This window comes from Furipterus horrens, unplaced genomic scaffold (assembly GCF_987537825.1).
Source record: "Furipterus horrens unplaced genomic scaffold, mFurHor1.1.pri manual_scaffold_5, whole genome shotgun sequence".
NCBI classification, from domain to species: Eukaryota; Metazoa; Chordata; class Mammalia; order Chiroptera; family Furipteridae; genus Furipterus; species Furipterus horrens.
This window is the reverse complement of record NW_028327175.1, coordinates 44,147,298-44,171,778: the sequence shown is the minus strand read 5'-3', so window position 1 is coordinate 44,171,778 and position 24,481 is coordinate 44,147,298. Positions and strand designations below refer to the sequence as shown.

General features: G+C 39.2%; 1 protein-coding gene across 1 annotated transcript in view; it reads right to left on the bottom strand.

The window, feature by feature from the left end:
• Positions 1 to 392: 392 nt before the first annotated feature.
• The window catches only part of MCCC2 (methylcrotonyl-CoA carboxylase subunit 2), a 58,320-nt gene continuing 34,231 nt past the window's right edge, over positions 393 to 24,481 (bottom strand). The window contains exons 9-17 of the mRNA XM_090276366.1: positions 21,199 to 21,298; positions 20,994 to 21,089; positions 16,855 to 16,927; positions 13,487 to 13,563; positions 10,998 to 11,064; positions 8,678 to 8,834; positions 7,702 to 7,816; positions 5,373 to 5,458; positions 393 to 2,460 (exon numbers count right to left, since the gene is read on the bottom strand). Coding sequence (XP_090132492.1) covers positions 2,343 to 2,460; positions 5,373 to 5,458; positions 7,702 to 7,816; positions 8,678 to 8,834; positions 10,998 to 11,064; positions 13,487 to 13,563; positions 16,855 to 16,927; positions 20,994 to 21,089; positions 21,199 to 21,298 — 889 coding nt within the window. The 3' untranslated portion in view covers positions 393 to 2,342. The remainder of the gene's footprint in view (positions 2,461 to 5,372; positions 5,459 to 7,701; positions 7,817 to 8,677; positions 8,835 to 10,997; positions 11,065 to 13,486; positions 13,564 to 16,854; positions 16,928 to 20,993; positions 21,090 to 21,198; positions 21,299 to 24,481) is intronic.

The window sequence follows — 24,481 nt, the reverse complement described above, 5'->3', positions numbered from 1 at the left end:
CTGGCCAGTGTGACTTGGTTGGTTGGAGTGTCATCCTGTAAACTGAAAGGGCGTGGGTTCGATTTCCGGTCAGGGCACATGCCTGGGTTGTAGGGTTGGGTCCCAGGTCAGAGCACCCACGAGAGGCAATGGATGGATGTTTCTCTTCCTCTCTCTCTTCCTCCCTTCCTCTCCCTCTAAAACGCCAGAAAATTATTTTTCCCCTTAAAGCCTCCAGAAGTAATGCAGTCCTGCTGACTGAAATGAAAGCATTTCACATGCTCTTGATGATCTTCAGCATCCTTCTAAAAATGCCACTGACCTCTGAATTGAGACCATCAATCTGCTCACATTCCAAAAAACCAAACTGACCTGATACACAAATGCAGCCTAAATTGAGCATCACACACAAATGTTTGAAATACTAATTTTATTAGGAAAGCATTTGATAATTGTACTAAATCATATAATCAATCACTTAATTTTAAAATGTGACCCGAGGATATCAATTAAAATATGGATTTTCTTTCATTCATTCAACAAATATTTGAGCACTTGCAAGTACTAAGCATTGGAGATACAGGCTGAACAGAAGGATCCTTGCTCTCATAGAGCTTACATTCTAGCAGGAGGGCAATGTTAGAGAAATGTTTATATTTCTTATAAACATGGAAGACAGAGTGACAGAGGGAGTGGATGGTGCATTACAAGAGCACACTATAGGTGATTAACCCAGACCAGGGAAGTCACACAAACCAAAGGATGTCTTTAAGAAGAACACAACAGTTCAGGCAGAGGGAAAACTGTAGATCCTGAGGTGGGCAGGATTTTGTAGGTTCAAGGAGCTAGAAGTCTAGAATGGCTGGAGCACCCAGGGTGAAAGGAGTCGTCAAGCAGATGAGACTGAAGAGGTGATGACCTGGAGGGCATTAGGGGTCTGGCAATGCCACAGGGAGCCAGCGAGAGTTAAGCAAAGGAGCAGCATGACCAGGAGTGCACTTAGAATGGCCATCCTAATTCCAGAGTGATGCCAATCAGACCACGGAGAGTGGATGCAGGTAGAGCACTTCTAATGCCTGTGGTCATAAAAGACAAAAATAACTGGGGGAATTCAAGTGATACTTAGGAGGCAAAATCAATAGAACTTATTGACTGAACCTGCAGTTCCTGTAAGACAATCAGTGAGGATATCCAGTGCATCTGTCTGATACACAGGTCTGAAGGTCAGGGGAGGACTGTGTTAGGAACTGTCAATGCAGAAACCATCTTCATTTAGATGGCAACTGAAGCCATCAGGGACGAAATGGCCCAGGAAGATTAACTCAAGCCATGAAAAGCACGTATATGGAAGAATATGGTGTGCCAGGAGTGGGAGGAGGAGAAATGGGGAGGCTGTTTTAATGGCCGAGTCACAGTTTGGGATGATGATAAGTTCTGTGGACGGACAGTGGTGATGCCGCCACAACGGTGTGAACACACTTAATGCAATAATAGAACTGTACACGTAAAAATGGTTAAAATGGTAAATATGAGATGTATTTACCACAGTTTTAAAAAAGAACAAGGAGATACTTTTAGAGTAAGAATGTATTCACGCATTACTAATGACAAGTCAGGACAAATGGTGAAGAGGGCAGGACTCAGCAGAGGAAGAGGGGTCTGCAAAAGAAACCAACAGAATGGCCAAAGAGGTTGGTAGGAAACCTAGAGTACTGCGGCACGGAGGCTAAGGACAGCGTTTCTAGGAGGAGTGTTCAACTGACTTGAATGCTGCAGAGAATTAAACCACAAAAATCGGAAATGAGCCCGGTGGTTTCAGCAACATGGAGGTCAGCGGTGACCCTGGGGAGCGCTGCTGGCACTGGAGGCCAGTGAGGGGCAGGGTGAGCATGGAAGCGGTAGGACACAGAGCCCGAGTGCAGACGGCAGGAGGTGGATTACGGGAAGGAATGGGAGGGCTGCTGGAGGGAAAGGAACAGAGGCTTTTAAAAAGCGTTGCAATATCATGCATAATCAACAAGGCACCATTTCAGTGGAAATACAACTTCGTTTAATGGCCTCAGTAATAACTAGAGTTTATAGTTCATGAAACTTTTCATACTACTGGTGGGTTAGAAAGGATAACTTAGTTATTCTCTTCATTTTAAGGGTGGTAAAGCTGAGCCACAGAAAATCTAAGAAAATTTACAAGGTTCATGAAATAAATGTCTTCATTGATATTTTTTTTAAGTATAAAAGTACAATGCACTATGTTGAGAACAATTTTACTCTAACAGTCGAATATTGAAAAAGTATCAAATTTTAATGCTCTTAGTATATTAATTTTTGGCACATGTCCAATGGAAGATGCTTTATATTCCAGTTTATATCCTAAAGATGCCAAAGTCAGTCTTCTGGATTGGTGCGTTGAGGGCTGCACTAATACTGAGACCTAGGACCAGTCTGGTGTCCACTGGATCAATAATCCCATCATCCCACAGCCTGAGAAAAGAACAAAATATGAGTTATTAGGATTCCACCAAAACTACCATTTATACACTCCTTGCCCAGAAATGCTGAGGTTTTTCTTCAGGTGCTATACGGATCTACTGACTAGCTTCTGTATACTATAATCTTACAATTGAAACGATGTTCAAGAGAGGAAAAAGGGAGAAAGAAAAATGAAATGACTTTCATCCCAGGCTCCCACACAATGTCAAATCAAGCTTATGGTCTTAGGAACAGCCTGCTACAAGAAATCAAAGAATAATCCCTGGTTTAAGATTTTTTATTTATTTCAGGAAAAACTTTCCTGTCTCTCTTCTGCCCACACAAATGTACAAATAAAGTTGATGTATTCCTGTTATTAATATGACAAGCCATATGAACCCAGGTAATAGTCTCAAACAAAGTCTCTACTAGAAAAACTGTATCCTCAAAACTCCCTCATCTCTTAAGAAACTATGAAAATTAAAGACTTCAATATACTTTATTAATAAAATAATACCTTCAGCACTGGTTGGTGTGGCTCAGTGGATTGAGAATCAGCCTGTGAACCAAAAGGTCACCAGTTCGATTCCTGGTCAGGGCACATGCCTGGGTTGCGGGCCAAGTCCCCAGCTGGGGTGTGCAAGAGGCAACCAATCAATGTTTCTCTCCCTCTCTCCCTCCCTTCCTCTCTAAAAATAAATAACTAAAATCTAAAAAATAAAATAATACCTTCATATATAGTTCTTTATTTTTTGCTACAAGAAAAAAAATAGCTTTAAACTGCTTTCAGAAGAAACTTTTAAGTAGAAATTTTAGTTTGCTTTTCATTGACAACCTCAAATTTATAAAGAAAAATGAATGAGAAATATTGCCTTTTTAAAGGTCACTGGTAGGTGGCACTTTCGCTTTCTTTAAACAAACACCCTTCAGTACCTGGACATAGCATCAATTATTAAACCATGCTTACACTGACAGACCATGAACCAAATCTCTGCTCATAAAACATTCATAATAGGGACCCTGCAGCATCAACTGCCAATAAATAAAAGCCACTCATGTAATTTGTAACCAGGTCAATTGATTACACTCCCTTCTGAATCCAAGAGGAGAGGAGAACAAGCATGATGATGCCGCGGGGAGGAAGGAGGCTGCTTCACGACGGTCATTAAAAGGATTGCTAAGAGGCCTTAATCAAATGCCTGAAGAGTGTTAATTATAAAAAAAGCTGAACAGAATGACACTGACGTGCTGCATATGTGTCTCATAAGGATTAAGAAAAACACAGGAGGTTACAATAGCAAATGATGACAGCTCTCTCCGAAAAGACAAATTGAGCACGTGGAAGCCTAAACAGACCACAGAATTTTACTGTTAAGAGATTTATTAAACCCCAAAAAGGTGCCATACACTGGCTTGAAAATCCTTTCATCTTGGGAAGAAAGTTGCTGTCTCATGCCACCAAGTGTTTCAACAGAAGGGTTAAGCATCCACAAAGTAACAGAAAAACTTCACTGTCTTTCAATATTTATTTCCAAAGTCTATGTGGGCTTTTTGCTCTCCTGCCTTGAATATAATCCATTAAAAATAATAATAATAATGTACATTGAAAATAATAAAGGATTGAGTCTCTCTCAAAAGATGGCTTAGCCAGGGCTGAACAACGAATGGCTCACACAAAATAGGCTATTTTTCAAAGTTTAATATTTCAATTGTCCTTGTGAATTTCAGTCAAAATCTTATGTTAAAAAAAAATGTAAGCATCTTCAATATATATTTTCTCTTAAACCTTTTATATGGTTTTATATTTCCTCTTTGCTTCTACTGGCTACTATAAAAAGAAGAATGTTTATTTCTCAAATCAAAGACTATAAAATATTTTGTTCTTAATTCAATAAATCAGTGACCCGCTCCAAAAAAACATACTGTAAAATTACTTATTAAAATAGATATTAACAAGAAAAACTGGCTTTTAAAAAATCCCAAATGGCATTATTTGAATTCTGAAACTGATTATGCTCTGGAAAGTAGGTTCAGGCTTTGTACCCCCAGCACCAGAAGCAGTGCCTGCCATGAACGATGCATTCACATGATTGAAACAAATTCTATCCTTTTATTTTCTTCTCTCTCTCCTCTCCAGTAAAAGTCATAAATCACTGCATAAGCTAATTTTAGACACAAACAGTTATTTTTTTCCCCATATGCCCAAGGGATGAAATGAACCCATGAAATGAAGCTTATTCTTCAGAACGCAAAACATTGAAGTTGATGAAGAAAAGAGGTCTGAGAGCACATGCCAGCAAGTCTCCCTCTGGGACAGGCTGTGCTAATTTATTACCTTATTAAGTGGTATAAGAAACAAACAGAACCAAGAAATGCACAGAGGTATGAGGTAATTGATTGGTTTGACACACGGACCCTGGCTGTGACTAATCACCTTCTGAATGCAGAGCACACTTGTTAACAAGTGTCAGAAAGTGTTCAACCAATCTTGCGCTTAAAATGGGGTAAAAACAGAGTAATCAAAGAGAGGGGGATGACAGGAATTCATGAGTTTAAGCAAAAGCTATAACAGAACTAATTCCTGCAAGTTACACAGCCAGGACTACAGCTCTCAGCTTCCCTGCCTCAGCATGGCCCCCCTGTGGCTGGTGTCCCTCCGGGCCCCAGACCTCAAAGAGAAACGGGGTAAAGGAAGAGAGGTGGGGGTGCCAGACTCAGACCGACAGTGATGCATCCACACCCCAGCCTGGGAGAAGGGGCTGCGCTTCGGCAGCAGGCATTCCCATTAGAGACAAACTGTGTCCAAAAGTTATTTTGTGGTCCTCACGGAGGTGGGACCCTCTTGACCACCCACATCTCTGTAAATCTGCTGCCCTGATTGCCGACATGCACCCAGCAAATATTACTTCTTCTCTGGCTCCCACCTTGCACTGGAATAGTAAGGGTTTCCTTCCTCTTCAAACCTCTTAATGATGGGCTCTTTTAAAGCTGCTTCTTCAGCACTGGAGAACTGAAAGAAAAGGGACCAGGAATAAGTCCATTGCAGTGGAACAAGAGCACCTCAAGAAAAAAGGTGCAACAGATGTCATGAATAATGCTACAACCCACATCTCTACAGTGAGGTATAGATTACAAGTGATGCTTTAATATACATACCTGAGACATGGCTATCAAATCAGTGCGCTATTACATCTCCCTTATCAGAGACAGCATCCTGGGCTGTCTACTGTAAGGTCAAAACCAAGGGTTATCATGTGTTCCAGCATGTACAACAATGCATGTGAATTGCACAATACAACAAAAGGACTACATTACATTTAGTAGCCTCTGTTTAAACGGATGAAGCAAGGGGTTTTTCTTTCAAAATAGCCAAAACTTTAAACATTTTAAAACTTATAGGGAAAGAATATCAACCATACCTTACATAACCTCTTCCATTTCCCAGATGGCTGAAAGATATTTTCCCCTAATTAAAAATGTAATGGCTTGCCCATCAGTATTGCCAGAAACAAGTGATAATTAATTCAGATGTAAAAATCTTTATGCAAATTAATTCTGAAACCCTGAAAAGTCTTTTCAACTTAAAAAATATTCCACACCAAAAACAGATGACTTATTTAAAAAAAAAAAACTTCTTTTATGTATTTTCATAGTTTAATATTATTTATAGGTTAAGAATTCAGAGGGGCTCTTACTCCAGGATGCCTGGATGATCGTGCTACAGCTGCCTGTGTTACCCAAGGATGGTAGTTTGGATGGATTTTGGATGGGAGAAGAAACTGGGCACAGCCTAGGACTGGGCTGGCCTGGCAGTGGGTGGCAGGGTTATTCTTCTTTGGGACGTGATGAGCTCTGAGGCAGAAACCTGCCATTCTTCCAGAATTGTGTAACTTTTGCGTCTTATGTTGTTTTAGTTTGTAAAGTAACACTATAGAAATAAGATAATTAAAAGCTAACAAGGGGAATGATAGGAGAATTCAGGTGTTAAAGATTTAACCTTAATTGATAGGCTTAAGTGATTAGTTAAGGTGGAAAGCTGTTATTCCAAAATTGTGATGCTTTTGAATAGACTCCTTTCATTAATTCACACACACAAAAAAAATTCAGAGGGAGAACCACGAAAATCCTATTACTTTCATATATAAAAACAGATGAATTTATATATCTGTATATCAAACAACCAAAAAACTATTTAATAAGAAATCACCATGCTGTGCTAGAGTTTAAGACATGTCTTCAAAGTATCAGGTAGAATTTCACACTCCCCCCCCCCCCACTACTCCTCTACACACACACACACAAACACACACACACACATAAAGCTTTCCTTTTGCTTGGACACTGGTCAATACTAAAGTGAATGTGAAACCTCGGTTTTGGTCTTCAGAGTTCCTGCTCCTAAGAAAAGACAACTAGGGGGTGTGAAGCACAGGTGGGGTGCATTCAGGGAGGCAGGAACTGCCCTCTGGCTTTCTATTATCCACGCCACAAAGTAGCTGGTCAACCAGATGCTCCCTAAATGGCAGGCCTGAGAGCCTGAGGAGAGGGCCTCCTTCACCTCATGCCTTGTTATGAACACAGTGCCCCTAGCAATTTCAGGAACATGCCTACACAAAACAGTTAAAAGCTGTAACTAGCAAAAATTAATGCAAAATTTCAGGAGACTCTAACAGAGATACAAACAAAGGGATTCATTTTAAAAGCAGCCACTTGCTGATTTGCCTTTCATCAAGCTTCCAGTGCCCTTTCCATTTTACTTCCTTTATACTTTCGCAGTGTGATAATGTTCATCAATCTCATTAGATGACTGAGCCCTCCCACTCAAGGTATATTGAACAACAACTTTTAACAGTGAAATAGAAAAAAAAATGTCTGCTGTTTTAAGTCATAAAATCAAAGAGGTAAATCCAATTTATGTAAAGCTCACTAACTGTGAACGACTAAGAATCAAACATCTTTATGCCTCAGGCACTCACAGGCAGTTTCTTGAAGTGTTTTCTTGGCATTCTGAAAAAATCTGTACATTACCACAAGAATGTACCTCAAATGAAATGGTGCTAAAAAAAGAGACAGAAAACGTGTAAGTCTACATTCCTGAAGCAACTTCCAGGTCAGCGTCTTCTAAAAAGCCAGTCCCTGCACGTTGGACCCATGAGCCATGAACATGGAGGGACTGTGGCTGCACGGCTCCCTGGCTTCAGGGTGTTCACTGGTGAAAGCCAAATGTGGACACAGAGAAGAAACGGCATTTACCTGTTTCCCTTCCCGTGCTCTCTGGTCCTTTGTTATGGTCACCAGCACATTGGCTGCCTGCTCTCCTCCCATCACTGAGATGCGAGCATTTGGCCATATGTAAAGAAATCTTGGGCTATGACAGGAAAAAAGAATGATCAAATTAATTCACTTTACAACACAGAGATTTTCAGAGGCCCATGCTTACCTCTTAAACTAGTGGTTCTTCATTTTAGCTGCACATTAAAGTCATCTAGAAATTTTTTTAAAAACACCAATGCCCGAAACCCACCCTAGACTTCAGAGGTGTGGCCTGGGAATAATTAGAAATTTTAAGTTCTCTAGGTGATTCTGATGCCTGTTTTGATAAACTGTATTTTTCCTTTTCATGTAAATTTATTGTATATAAAAGTATTCAAAATATTCTCTTATTATATTATCTGTGGTTATGTCCTGCTTCCCAGTCCAGATATTGGTTACTTGTGCCTTCTCACTTTATCTTTTAATTTACCAGGGGATTATTAAGTTTGTTAACCTTTCAACTAAAGCCACTTCAGGCTTTCCTGATTCTTCTTTCTTACAATATGCTTGTTCTTTATTATGTCCTGTTTTGTATTTTTCTTGTGTCCAAAATGCTGTTCTTTTTTGAACTTCCTGAGCTGGCTGCTTGGCTCACTGATTTGCAGCCTTACTCCTTTTCCATGATATGTATTTATGTCTACACACCTTTCTCAAAGCAAAACTTTAGCCACAGCACACTAGTTATGACATGTAGTATTTTCATTATCAGCCATTTCAAAATATTTCCTTACTCCCATTGTGGATTTTTTTCCAATAATACTTTAAGCATTAAATTTCATTTCATCCATCCAAATGATACAAATTATTGTATAATTGCTCAAGATTTGTGAATGCCATTCTATATTTCAAATAAACCTGACCATGGGTAATTATACGTGTGATTCTTTTTTTCCGAGAAAATTATGACCTCACCTACCTGTATGCTCTGCCACACATCCCATAGTTCCCAGCCCCGTAGGATCCCCCAATGATGACAGTTATCTTAGGCACATTGGCACAAGCTACGGCAGTCACCATCTTGGCACCATCCTTGGCAATTCCTTCAGCTTCATAGTCTCTACCAACCATAAATCCTAAGAGAAAAGAACAGAAAGAGAGCCTCTGGATGACAGGATTAATGTATAGAAGTCAATCCCACCAAGGTATTGGGAGGACATCTTGTCAGATTCTATTTTCCTACAGGCCTCTCTCCCTAATAAAACACTTATATGTGAACTATGCCCCCCAAAAAGTTTGCTTTAAAAGATGAAATTTTCTAGCCCTGACTGCTGTGGCTCAGTGGATTGAGCGTCGGCCTGCGAGCCAAGTGTCGCTGGTTCGATTCCCCATCAGGGCACATGACTTGGTTGCACGTCAGGTCCCCAGTTGGGGGCGCGAGTGAGAGGCAACCACATAGTGATGTTTCTCTCCCTCTCTTTCTCCTTTCCCCTCTCTCTAAAAATAAAATAAATAAATAAATAATTTAAAAAATAAAATAATTAAAAGATGAAATTTTCTCTAATTGCTTTTTAAATGTTCTTAAAACAGTTCATCTGGATGCACAGAGAGATCTTCGAATAAAATAAGGATGCAGTTTATCTTCAAGAAATTATCTCAGAACAGCAGCGTGGTGATGACGAAATGTAGCATGGCAAGCTGAGGAAAAAGCACTGGGCCAGCCGAACTGTGAGGGCTTCAATATTCACTGACCTGGTTTAAAAATACAGTATTCCTTCTGAAGTGCTGCTTAAACTTTGATGAAATAAAGATTAATGTTTCATAGAGAAGCTAAGAGTCCCTGTGCATCGCAAGGTAAACAAACTTTTTCATCCTCCTTCAAGCTCCCCAGTCTCCGCTGAACCTGGTCTGCAGCTGCACTGGGCCTTCCAGGCCTTGGGCTCCTTCCTCTCCACCTAACACACATCTAGCCAGACCTCCCGTGTCTCCCTCCCCACCTGCAGCCTCTCAAGCCTACTTGAGTGTCACTGTTCTTGCTGTGCAAACCTCCAGCACTGGATCACCCATCAGTTCCACCAGTTTTCGTGGAGCACCCATACTATGGCCACAAAGGGAGTGACAGGCCAAGCCTCATCCCACCAGACACCATCTGCTTCCTCCAGCTACCCCCACTGAGCTGGGCCCTCAGAACGGCTCAGAATCCCTTTATCTACCTGATCGTGACTCCCTGTAATAGTCCCACAATAACTATCTCAAATATTGACTCTCTTCAGGTGCCCACCACCCCCAATCACCACCTCACTGCCCCACTAGTCCCCTGGCTTTCTCCAATCCTTCTCCTTCCCACCTTAAAAAAAAAAAAACAACACAATCATACTCTGTTTCTTCCATTTCTTTGACCTCTGTGGAAGAAATCAGTTACTCACAGACTCTTCCTGAGCCCTCTTCTCTCTTCATGGTATTCTTACCTATTCCTATAACTTGAAATACCATTTCCGTATTCTGATGATACCCACATTTTCACCTCCAGCTAACACACCTCTTCTGTGCTCATATATCTCCAAATGGAGGTAACTCAGGTCCTTCGAAGGCAATGCTGTAAAATCAAACTCAACCTCTGCTCTCTGCCCCCAACCCAGCCAAAACAAAGAATAATTTTTATCTGCCCTTTTTACGAGGTTTGCCACATAGGGGCCTCTCAGGCTTCCTTCTGGATATAACTCCTCTCAAAACTCATCTAACTAGTATCTTAAAGTTAAGATGAAGATGGGTGAGCACCAATAATACCTAAAGATTGTCAAGAGCCAAACTCCTCATGAAGGTTTGCCTGAACTCAATAAGTAATTAAGAGCCTCTTCTTCCTTTAAACCTGAGATAACCATGGACGACTTAGAAGAAGGGAGAAAAAAAGGAGTTTTCTGCTCACCTACATACCTGAGTGTCTCCTATATGTCACAGACCACACAACATACAAAAAAGCATAAAGAGAAGAATCATGGAATTTTAGGAAAAAGAACTCTAGAACCAAAAAGACATTAAAAATCATTTTATCCACCATGTTAAGATCATTTGTGGAACATGAAATCCAGAGAATTGTCATTGATCATACCATTCTTTGGAGTCAAAACTCAAACCCTGAGGATGTGAAGTACAGCACAGGGAATACGGTCAATAATACTGCAATACTATGCACGGTGACAGAGGGTTACTAGACTTAGTATGGTGATCACTTCTTAAGATGTACTGGACAGTCCAACTCTAGAATAAATGCAGCCAAACTGAGTACACTATCTTCTTACCAGTAACGTTTTGAAGGAATAGCAGAGGGATACTCCTTTGGCAGCATAACTGGATGAAGTGAGCCCCCTATAAGCAAAGAAGATGAAAATCATTTCAAAGGGGTGGGGTAACAAATCTGTAATCACCATGCATTCTACAGATGCCGCACTTGGGTCAAAGAAAAGAAAGACTATCCTCTGCTTGGCTTGTCTGACCTTAGTAACGATAATACTATGGTGCGGACCCATTATCAATGGGACGTGTGACTATGGTTTATACTGCACTTGATTTGCAGTCACCTGGGTGATCAGGGGCACATGACTGTAGGACAACTGCTATGTCAGGGGTGAAGTCAATCGCTGACAACCAAACATCAAGTGAAACTTAACAAAGAAAAAGGATTGCTTGTCAATGAGAATTTATGAGCCTCACTATAAGATAATTCTCTAGTTCTCCACTTTAAAAAAGATAAAATATAAACCCTTTGGGAAAATCTATAATGATATTTACATTTTGATGATCATCTGAAATTCTTTCATGAACCAAGATAATAGTAAAATACATCTTTCTTTTCATCTTACACCAATTAAATGGTATTTAGATGACTGCTAAAGACCTTCTAATCTTCAGTTTAGGAAACTGTTTAATGACACAAAAATATGACTATTCCCTTCCCTATCGTCTAAAGATTATGTGACTAAGGACACTCACAAATTATTTCCTTTATATTTTACTCTCTAGTTGCAGATCTCTTTAACTCTGCTGGAAATGCCTTGGCAATTATAAAATCTCAAAGCAATTGCTCAGCCTCAAACACAATAATGAGGAAATCACACACCTTTGGGGCTTACTTCTACAAATAAAATGTCAGCCTGAGGCCAAACATAACTCCTCCCATGTATGTATTTGCCAAGCCACCATATAAAACTACATAGTTTGTTGGCCTCAGCTTGACAGTTCTTCTATGGAAATGAATGTATTATATATTCATTAAAGGTCACTAGTTCAGGGATATTTTATATTTTAGAAACCCCTTACTATATATACTATTAAAAAAAAAAACAAGCAATAACTCTATATACAGTAAGTCTGCACTTACTTTGTCATAGTTTGTGCAACTGTAAGTGAAATGGCACATAACTAAACGTACTGTACCAGAGGCCAATTGATCCTACAGCATCTCATCAATGTTATCATGAAATTATGTTTTTCAAGGACCTGTTGTATGTGGCAACACCAATTTTATTTTTAGAAAGGGGGATAGAGGTATATGGATTGTTTTGAGCTAAGGGCAATTTTAGCCTCAGGCTTAAGAGAAGCTCCTGCCCCTCTCCCCCTTAACTACTTAGAAGAAATTGAATTGGGGCCCTACCTCAGCTATATGGCAGAGCAAATTTCTATTTACTAAGCACGTCTCTTCTTATCATCCTGCAATGACCCTTTAAAGCCCCCAAGGTACATCACCTCATCCCTAGCTCAGAATATTTTATATACCTAGACCCCCACTTTCTGTCTCTGAACTATTCCTGCATGTAGGGTCTTCGATTTTCATGTATGTAGAGTTCCCATACATATATTTAGTTATTCTCTCTTGCTAAAAAAGGGGGGACAGAATAAAACTAAGGAACCATAATAAAATGTTACTCAAGGTTATTTCTGATATGAGTGTAGATGATTTTTACTTTCCTTAGTTTTACTTTCTTGTTTGTCTCGTAATTGCAATGAGGGGAACAATAATGAACAGCAGAATACAGAAACTGACTTAACTGCAAAAACATCCCACCACAGACAAATCCTTCCTCAGTTAGGGTCTGAAAGTACTTAACTGCCTGTTACCTGCAGCCATTAACCTTGTTATTTCCTCTATCATTTGAAGTAGCAGAACAAGGCTGGACACTTTTTCCTTAAGAAGACACTTTATGAAATGAGTATATTAATTACATTTATTCAAGGTTAGGTAGATCTGAGACAATGATGTATAAAATTGAATAAATACTAAGCCATAAGACATTCATGGATTTGCTCTTTTAAAACCAGAGTTCAGTAACAAGACCCACTACATTCCCATTTCCAAGGAGTAAAAATAGTATCAAGTCAAGGTGACGATGGGATAGAACAGAATAAATGGATCGTGTCTCAGAATCACCTGAAAGTATCTTTGAATTCCTCACATGCATTAAGCACTAGAGAAACACTCTCAAGACAAGTACTCCTATATTAGAATATGTACACATCATCCACAGCAGCTATAATTGAAGTCTCTTATAAGAACTTTCCTAAAAAAAAGTTATTGAACTTTTAAAATTGCTCAAGATAGCTCATCATGTTCATGTAAGCCTCCACAAAAACTGTTTCAAACACTAACATGCACACACACACTGTCTTCTTTTTGCTGAGGCATCTGGTTAAATATTTTAAGGTTTTATGCAATAAATTTTCATGCATTACTTGATCTTCAATGTTCACTATGTTTAAAACAGAAAATTCTGAAACGTTTAATAGTACTTGCCTTTTTTGCAGATTCAGAAAAGAGAACTCCGTTATTTCCAATGATACCAACTGGGTATCCAAATATTCTAGCAAATCCTCAAAAGAAAATTGAAATAAAGATTTATGTATTTCAGAGGGCTTTTAATTCACAACAAATATTCAACATTCTTTAATTTCAAATCAAGTTTAAAATGTAGATTCTGTCTGTTACAAAATAGCTGTCACATTTTATTTCTAAGATCTGGGTTTTTTGCTCTCTTGAAAGGGTGTGTCACGAGTAAAGTTATCCACTCATCTGACTGGTTGGTTTAATTAGACTATGGGGTTAGTGTGTTATCCGGTCATTCATGTAACATATATCTGAGTGCTCACTGTGCACCATACCAGAAGGATATTCTGGAATAGAACAAATGAAAGGCACTGAGTCCTTTAAAGGTCAAGGTCAATGGTCAAAGCTGCTGGAGTATCGTGTGACTAGTTTCCCTGAAAATGCCCGTAACAATGATAGGCCCTTGAAATAAAGCGGACACACTCAGCAAAGGCAATTAAAAGCAAACCAAAACAAAACAAAACAAAACAAAACAGGAACATTGACAAGGCTGGTGGTAACCAAGTTTAGAGTAAGAAATCCAGAGAAGCTTAGAAGGAAAATGAATCACTCCACTCTTATTTTCGCTTTGCATTTTTTTCTCCTTTCCATGAGTTTAGTTTGTATCTCATCATCACTTCTACTAGAACTGCAAACACCTACTCTACACACACACACACACACACACACACACACAAAAGAAGAAAAAGTGGGGCAGGGGCACATTATTTTGTCAGGTAGACACTTTAGATTATTTCAGGAGGTTACTTATTTTGTGAACCTGAAGAACTTACCTAGAGACCTTCTCAAGAGTAGTTTTCAACAAGCCTACTAATGACTGTATATAGATGTCAAATATTTGGAACCCAAGAGTCAACAAGCTGTGCTAACTGAAGTGGGGCAAAGACAGCATGCTGCCGAGTTCCCAGAAACTGGCTCTGTCTTCCAGCTCAAGCTGGACAGGCCGCTGTTAAGACACCCAGTGTGTGATGCCTGACACAAAGCAAGTGCTCAAAAATTAATGGAGAAGACCGTGTTAAACCTATTGATAAACAGAACACTGAATTTTTAAAATTTATTTCTGTTCTTTAACTTTGTCTTGATTTATTTAATTATGTTTATTTAATGTGATAAAAATGAAATATGATTTGAAGGTCACCTGGGTCTCCCTGGGTCTTTCAGGCCTATAATCCCAACGCAAGAGCCCCATGCCCTCAGGACCCTGCCACTGAGAGTCCTGCAGAGAAGTGTAAGCTTCCTTAAAGGCCTGTGAGCCACTTTGAGTCCTGCACCCCCCACACAAAGAGCTGGGAACCTCACCCACCTCTCAGCAGTAAGGGGCCACCCGCTAGATATACTGCCCTCTTCGCTATTTAGACTTTTAACACATCCTTAGCCCTGCCTGTGACCTCCAGGCACTGGACCTGCTGAGTAGGGCACATGCCCCACTATAACAGGGACACTCATGAAGGAAGAGCCTTCATCGCCTTCCCAGGAGGTCAAACAAGAAAGCAAAATATCCAAGAAACTACTAGCACAGACATATGGCAAGTGCAGGAGGACACCCTTGTGAGCTGCCAGGGACACCTGATCCTTAGGAAAACCTGTTCTCTCTCCTCACTCCCTCCCCCACTGTGGTCCCCACCCTCCCGTGCTCCCTCTCAGCCTCTCATGCTCCCCCACACCTTCTCATTCCTCTCTCCTCCTTCTCACTCCCCTCCCTTTCCCCAACCTTATTTGGAGTCCAGTACAGTCAAGAAGAGAGGGAGGGAACTGGACATATCCCTAGTATTGTAGGGAGCAAAGGTGCCACCAGTCTCTCAGCAAGTACAGGTGATGAGGACAGCCCATTCGTCTTTGAGAAAAAAGTAGAAATAGCTCTGACTTGTTTTAAAAAGCCACACAATGAGAGTTACATCCTGAACTATTAAATGACAACTCCTACCTATATATCAAACAAAAGCTCTTAATCACTTAAACACCTAAATACAAAAACATAAATTTCACTCCAAGTGTGAACCCTTCTCTTGCTCATAAATCAGACCAAGGAAAAGTGTGGTGACTTATCCTTTAGCCTCAATGTATATTTGCAATTTGGATTCTTGCAGCTAGTTGTTTTTTCTACTCTGAAATGTTGTTTTCAGGTTAACTGCCACATTTTTGAGTTTTTATAAAACCAAATAAAATAACCATTTGTTTTGCCATTTGCCCAAGATAAATTATTATGGGTCTAACATCTGTTTCAAGTACTTTTTTTCAAAGGCCTACAAACTTAACACTTCAGATGAGTGAATTAACTTTCATAAATATCCTTGTTTTGTTTTTCAGATTTGGAATTCTGTCCGGTATTCTCAATCTAGTATTCACATAAATCAACATAAGACCTACACAGAGGCCATTGGGAAAGCTGAAACATCACAAAACTTCCCAGCTGAATTAGAGACTAAATAAAGAAGTGCTGAAATTTTCCAAATAATTACAGCTATCCAGAGAAACAAAAAGAACTACAAATATTCCTGCTATTGGGTTGGCCAAAAAGTTCATTTGATTTTTTCTGTAAGACGGCTCTAGTAGTGCCTAGTTGACTTTAACTTCATTCGAAAGCTTATCAAAATTGGTGAATTTCTGTGCAACCATTTTAATACTGAAAATGGAAGAAAATATGCAACATTTTCAGCATATTATGCTTCATTATTTTTAAAAACATTAAAATGCAGCTGAAATGCAAGAAAAGATTTGTGCAGTGTATAAAGAAGGTGCTGTGACTGATCGACTGTATCAAAAATGGTTTGTGAAGTCTTGTGCTGGAGATTTCTCGCTGGGCAATGCTCCACACAATCTGATAGACCAGTTGAAGTTGACAGCGATCAAATCAAGACATTAACTGAGAACAATCAATGTCCATATGGGAGATAGCCGACATACTCAAAATATACAAATCAATAAAAGTTACTGGTGAATGTGAAAAAAATGTGTCCTTTATTTTACAGAAAAACTAAACAGACTTTTTGGCCAACCCAATACTTTCACTATGATGAGAAACTTTATGCAGCTATTGCCACTAAGTCACAGAAAAGGGTGACCTCAACATCTAGACATCATCATTTTAAACTCTGGATCCACAAAGCCACTCAGGTACAAATGATCTTTACAAAACAGCTCCTTTTAAATACTGACTCACACATTTGTACTGCTCTAAATAACAAAGCTCATGCCAAGTGCATCAAAGCCTTGAGAAGAGACAGCACTTTTTTTCCAAGCATCAGAAATGTCCATATTCGATTCTTCATCCTTTATACCTGTAACTAGTGTGTCTCCATATAAGGCTTTGAACTCATTGAATCTGCTTCCATCCACAATTCTAGCAATGACCTAAGAGAAAAAATAACAATAGCCTTGAGAAATTATATTACAAAAGAATTGTTGCATTAAAGTTACTTAGCCCTGTCTGGTGCGGCTCAGTGCATTGAGTGCCAGCCTGTAAACCAAAAGGTCACCAGTTCAATTCCCAGTCAGGGCACATGCCCAGGTTGCAGGCCAAGTCCCCAGTTGGGGCATGTGATAGGCAACCAATCAATGTTTCTCTCCTTCTCTTTCTCCCTCCCTTCCTGGCTCTCTAAAAAATAAGAGATAAAATCTAAAAAATAAAAAGTTATTTATAAGAAAAACAAATTCATAGTGAAGTTGTCACTTTCACAAAATTTCACCCTACACAGAACATCTCACTAGAATTTCACTTTACATGCATGAAGTCATTCTGGGTGCTGATTTTATACCTCATTATAAAAGCAATAGCACCGTGTTGTATACCAGAGAAGCAGAGACACTCCATGAGCTGTTTGCTAGACTCAAAGCTTCAGTGGCTGTTCAAATGTACTGGCCTAGGGTCAGGGATTCAATCAGAAAGCAACTTACAGAGTTTAGAGCCAGAAGACTAGGCTCCAACTTGAGGCATCGCATATGATTTGTGTGCCCTGGAGTAAGTCATTTAACCTCTCAGAGTCTCAGTTCTCAGTTCTGCAGACTGGACAAAGTTGTGAAGACATGATGACTTAGTAGTAAAACAACCTAATAAAATAATGCTAAGATGAGAACTGGCTCTTATTCCCAGTTCTACCACTAAGAAATTAGAGTCAGGGCTGCTTACCTAAAATCCTCTAAGCCTCAGTTTCCTCATCTGTGTTTTAAAAAATGGTAACACTTCAAAAGTACCAACCACAGCATACTTTCCTGACTGTCATTAAAAGGTAGCTATTATTATTAAGACTTTGAAGGAGTTCAGAACAGGCCTCCCCAAGACATGCTCCTTTGGCTCGTAGATTATTTTGAGCTGAAGGCAACCAAGACCCTGCAGGTTCACAAGAAATTTGTACATCTCCCTTAAAGAATTGAAATTAGGGGCCTTGCCCACACTAAGAGTTATCACTTACCTATCTATAAGGCAGGGCAAAATTCTAGGTACTAAATATCTTCCCTTCTTTTATTTTTTTTAAATCCTCACCAGAGGACATGCTATTGATTTTAGAGAGAGGGGAAGGAAGGGAGGACAGAGGAAGAGAAACATTGATGCGAGAGAGAAACATCTATCGGTTGCCTCTCCTACACACACCAACTGGGGACAGAACCTGCAACCTAGGTATATGTCCTGACTGAGAATCAAACCTGTGACCTTTCAGTTTATGGGACGACACTCCAACTAAATGAGCCACACCAGCCAGGGCAGAACATCTGGTCTTCTTAATGTCCTGCAAATGTCCTTCCTCCCTTCTGAAGCCCCAAGGCACCTTCCCGCATCATTAGTTCAGAACAGCATATAAACATCATTTCAACTTTCAGTCCCTGAACTTCTCATGTATGCAGGGTCTCCAACTCTCTCATGTATGTGGAGGTCCCACACATACATACATAATCAAATTTGGCTGTTTTCTCTTGTTAATCTAATCTGCCTTGTGTAGATTTAATTATTAGACCAGCTGAAAGAACCCTGACGGTTAAAGGAAAGTTTCTTCCTTCCCTACAACTCCAATAAAGGTTCACTATTTATATGTGTATGTGTATGTGTGTGTGTCTAATTAATTTAAAAGGAGTAGAAACCACTAAATAGTTCATCTTTGGGGCTCATCATTATACACCAGTAGTACTATTTCAAAGAGTTCTAAACATGAAGCATATCCCAAATTTCTTTGGAAACTATTTTATATGATACATATTGTTTTTCTATCTAGTTCGAACTTCCTTTTTCCTATTTACCACATCACCCTAAGCCTTCTTTTGTAAGATGCAAAAGCCGAGAAATGAGTGAATGCTTCCCAGTATTTTTCTTTCCAAAAAGTAAAAGCTTACTTTGGATTATTTTTCAGTTATTTTCCTGAAAGGTCCAATTATAAAATAGAAATATAAGTTATCTGTTCTAAGTGCTATGGACCTCCAAAACTGTACATTGTAAAAACAATCAACAAAATAACTACCACTCTTCCACACAAAGATAAAGTGACTCAAAGAGCACAGCAGCCTAGGGTCACTTAGTGTGAAACTACCTTCTACTGTATTTGCTGTACAATAAACACCACCCAGCCACATAAACTACAGTAACTCATTTTCACAAAGACTCAACCTTTAGAAAGCAGACACTCACAGTATCAATCCCAGTACCACTGACTAGGGGAACAAGGACTAGAACCCGACCTTTCTGATTCCTTTTCCAGTGCTGGCCCACAGCTCCACAAAAAGACTTCCATACAAGGATACTTTGCTATTACAGAAAAATTAATAAATTATCACCACAATGATGAACATGAGTTAGCAAAAGGTAGAAATCCAGGACACTATTTAGGAGGGCAAGAGTCTAGCTTTATAAAATAATCTCCATTAAAATGAAATGGAACTACCATGAAAGAATGGATTTGCATCTAAATGTTCGGCTCATTTCTGTGCTCCTGGTATCTGAAACAATACCTTCATAGAACAAGTACTCAATAAATACTGTTGAATACATGAAAGAAGTGGTTATTCTTAAAAGGATGATTCTTAACCATCTAGAAAATGTGGCTATCTGGAACAACTCATTTTTCAAGCACATCAGATTGTAAGTACCATTTTTTCTATGCCTGTTATCAACTGAAAAGTCAAACTAAAATCCTAATTCTAAAGGTTAGTTAACTAAATCACTTTGCGAAAGAGGAGCTCCCTAAAAATCCAGGATTTAAGACTCTCTAACAATAAGGGTATTTCCTAAATAAATATTTATCTATAAATGGGATATTACATTCATCACTTCATTCAAAAATATATTTACTGAGCACCTACCATGTTGCCAGATATTACTATATAAAAAATTAGGACCTAGACATGGAAAATGTTTCATGAAGAACTTTTAAATAATGATGAAATGTTTATAATTTAAACTAGAAAAGGTAGAATTTAAAACTATATATCTGTAGATACTATCTCAACTACATAAAAATGTGTCCATACACATTAATCCAAAATACCAAAATATGAGCTGCTTTCTCTGGATGGTGGAATTACAAGCAATTTTGTTTTTCTATATTTTCTACATTTTTAAAATAAGATTTTATTTATTTATTTTTAGAGAGAGGGGAAGGGAGGGAGAAAGAGAAGGAGAGAAACATCAACATGTGGTTGCCTCTTGCACTCCCCCATCTGGAGACCTGCCCCTCAACCCAGGCATGTACCTTGACTGGTAATTGAACTGGCGACCCTTTGGTTTGCACGCTGGCACTCAATCTGCTGAGCCACACCAGCCAGGGCTATATTTTCTACATTTTTCAAATTATTAGAATAATAGGTTTAGAGTCAAGGGGAAAAGTAACAAAATATTAAGGCAAAGAATCTGGTATTACAATCATTTCCTAGCTTAAAAAGTATTCTGCCAGATAAGGAAACTGAACAAAACAAAAGACTACATGCTATATGCAAACACTAAAAACCACTACTCTATAGACTATACAAGACTGTGTCAACAATCTGTAACCATAGCAACATCTTCACCTGTAATCAAGTCTAATTTTGCTGTCATATTGATCTAAAAGGGTATTTTTTTCTTTTGACAACTGAATGACATTTCATCCATTTCCTAAAACAAGAACACTGAAAAGAAATAGCTAAAAATTATGAAGTTGTCCTACATCATTCCTAATGTCCACATTATAGAGTACTGTTTATGAACAAGCCAAGCTTTGTCATTGTGCAACGAAAACTTTCCATCCAGTAGTTGAAGTCCCCCCCCTTTTAGTATTTACTGTGTACCAATGAGTCCTACACTGTGGAAAGATCTTTCCCTTATATGTCACTCCTTACTGAGATCCAAAACAGTTTCTAGGCATGAACATTCTAAACAGACTCCGGCTTTGAACATGGATACACATATAGAGAGACACACAGCAAGGTTTACAGCTCACTGTTCCACTTTACATACCTCTCGGACATCAAAGTTCCTCTTAAGGTTAGCACCAACTATTCCATACAATTCATCAGCAGGAAATAAAGGATCTTCAGAAGGCTCAATGGTCACCTTCAGAAAACAGAAAATCCTAATTAACCATTTTAAAAACAATATTTCAAAACAACATAAGTCAACATGCTTTTCAGGAAAATAAAAGATAAGAACACATCCAACTCACATCCAATTTTTTCTGATAATTCAAATTCCTCACAATCTTCCTAGTTAAATGAAGGGCATGATTATCATCCAAAGCGTAGTAGTCACTCACTCCAGACTTTCTACAGAGTAAAGCACACTGAAATAATCAGATTAGAGAAAAGGAAAATAATTCAATATCTTAAACCCCAAGTATCTTCTCTCATCTAAGGACGGCATCATTTTTACTTCCAAACCATTTCAATAAATGTCATTTAATTTGATCTTCATAATGTCCGTGGTGTTATGCTGGTACTACAAACAGGAAAAACTGAGATGCACATAAGAACATTGCCCTGTAACCACCAGCAGCTGCATAAAAATCCACACCTTCTATTTCTCAGTCTTGACCTCCTTTCTTCTTGACCATGGGGCCTTGCTGATGACTTTCATTTAATGGTCATCTCACGTACCTCTGAACAAAATTCTATGTGATCAAACTCAACCACAGATGGCACACTTTAGTGATTATGCTGGTAACTACAAAAAGTGTTTGTACCTAACTGAGCTCCTAATGAAGATGCTAACTATGGTCTCTCCCTTCTGAAATACTGCTGAACCCCCTTCCTGCAATGTTACACCTAAGAGCAAGCTGTCATAGGGTAACAAACGCAAAGGTTTGAAGACACTGACCCTCAGATCATGGGTAAAAATGGGTATTCATAAAATGATTCTGTGATAAAAGCCACGGAAGTTCCTGTTCAATTTCAAGTTCAATGTCAATGAAGTATGGACTTGCTCTGGTTATTAGTTCTTTTCTGATTGAATGGCTTGTTGTTTCAGATATAAATGTACTATAACTTTCTAATAAAGTATTAATAAAACAGTAAAATCAGGTAAAAACCTGAAAAAAGTAGAATTTTGGTTCATTTTAAGAGTAAGGACTAAGCAGCTGCAATCTAAATTTTGATGTCTTGTCTAGAGAAAATGCCAAACTCCTGCGAGGCATTTCTTAGAACTGGCCTCTCAGTAGCTTTGTGTCACTCTGTTCCTCCAGATTCAGTGTCCGTAAATAAGAATAGAAACTGTATTTAAAGCCCTCCAATGCCTTTGAAATGGCAGACCCTTCCATTTCTTTTATTTATTTTTTGTATATTTTATTGATTATGCTATTACAGTTGTCCCAATTTTTCACCTTTACCCCTCTCCGCCCAGAACCCCCTTTCCTCCAGAAATGCCCCTACCTTAGCTCATGTCGATGGGTCGTCCATGTAGGTTCTTTGGCTCCTCCATTCCCTAGACTATTCTTAATGTCCCCATGCCTATTTTGTACCCGCAATTATGGTTTTTAATCTCTGTACCTTTTCCTCCATTCTCCCCCTTTCCCTCCCTGCTGATAACCCTCCAAGTATCTCCATAGCTATGATTCTGTTCCTGTTCTAGTTGTTTGCTTATTGTGGTTTTTGTTTTTTAGATTCAGTTGATAGTTGTGAGTTTGTTGTCATTTTAATGTTCATAGTTTTGATCTTCTTAAGTCTGTAACATTTCATATAATATAAGGGCTTAGTGATGACAAATTCCTTTAGCTTTATCTTGTCTGAGAAACACTTTTATCTGCTCTTCCATTCTAAATGATAGCTTTGCTGGATAGAGTAATCTTGGTTGTAGGCCCTTACTTTTCATCACTTTGAATACTTCTTGCCAGTCCCTTCTTGCCTGCAAAATTTCTTACGAGAAATCAGCTGATAGTTTTATGGGAACACCTTTGTAGGTAACTCTCTTCTTTTCTACTACTGTTTTTAAGATTCTCACTTTATCTTTAACCTTTGGCATTTTAATTATGATGTGTCTTGGTGTGGTCCTCTGTGGGTCCAACTTGTTTGGAACTCTGTGGTTCCTGGACTTGTATGTCTATTTCCTTCACCAAATTAGTAAGTTCTCTTTCATTATTTTTTTCAAATAAGTTTTCAATTTCTTGTCTTTCCTCTTCTCCTTCTGCCTCCATCCCCCTCCCCCCCTATAATTTGGATCTTTATATGTTTAATGTTATCCCAGCCCTGGCTGGTGTGGCTCAGTGGATTGTATGCCAGCCTGCAAACCAAAGGGTCACCGGTTCGATTCCCAATCAGGGCACATGCCTGGGTTGCTGGGTAGGACCCCAGTTGAGGGTGTGGGAGAGGCAACCACACATTGATGTTTCTCTCCCTCTCTTTCTCTCTCCATTTCCCTTTCTAAATATAAATACTATCTTTGAAGAAAAAAAAAAGACATCCCAGAGGTTCCTAATCCTTTCATTTTTTTCAATTCTTGTTTCTTCTTTCTAGTCCAGATGATTGTTTATTGCTTCCTTTTCTTCCAAATTGTTTATTTGAATCCCAGCTTCCTTCCCATCACTGTTGGTTCCCTGTATATTTTCTTTATTTCACTTTGTATAGCTTTCACTTCTTCCTTTACTTTGTAGCCATACTCAATCATTTCTCTGAGCATCCTGATCACCAGTGTTTTAAAGTCTTCATGTGATAGATTGGCTCTCTCCATTTTGTTTAGTTCTTTTTCTGGAGTTCTGTTCTGTTCTTTCATTTTGCACATATTTCATTGTCTCCTCAATTTGGCAGCCTCCCTGTGTTTGTTTCTGTGTATTAGGTAGAGCTACTCTGACTCTGTCTTAGCGCACCTGTTTAAGTTGTATGAGGTGGAGTCTTAGGTATTTGCCAAGGTGTGTTGGGGAGGGCTTGGAGAGGGGACAATGTCACTGCCTGGCTGCTAGAGGCTTGCTTGGCACTTGCCCCATTTCCAGTCACTTCACTCCCTTCCCATATGTGACTGGCGCCCTTCTAGCTGTTGCCCTGGTGGTGGTTCCCAGAGTGGGTGAGTTTACGTATGTTCTAGGCCCTTTAAATAGACTCTCCTGAGAGACCAGTACTTTCTTCCGCTGCCCTGTTTCTCATTGGTTCTTACAGCTAGAAGTTATGAGGATTTATTTCCTCTGTGCTGGAACCCTATGCCACGCAATCTAGCCTGGGGCTGGGATTGCTCACTCTCAAGGTATCCCTCCTGCCTTCTATCCACCTCATGTGAATGTGGGACCACCCAGTCCACCGGTCATTGCTGCTGCCATACCAGTCCTCTCTGCCCAAGCTCTCCATCTCCACACCTCCTGGATGAATACAGCTTCTTTAAATCCTTGGTTGTCTGACTTCTATACAGTTCAATTTTCTGGCAGTTCTGGGTGTTTTTTGTTTAGTTGTGATCCTTCTTATGGTTGCACAAGGACGTGAAGTGTGTCTACCTATGCCTTCATCTTGACTGGAAGTGAAGTAATCAGA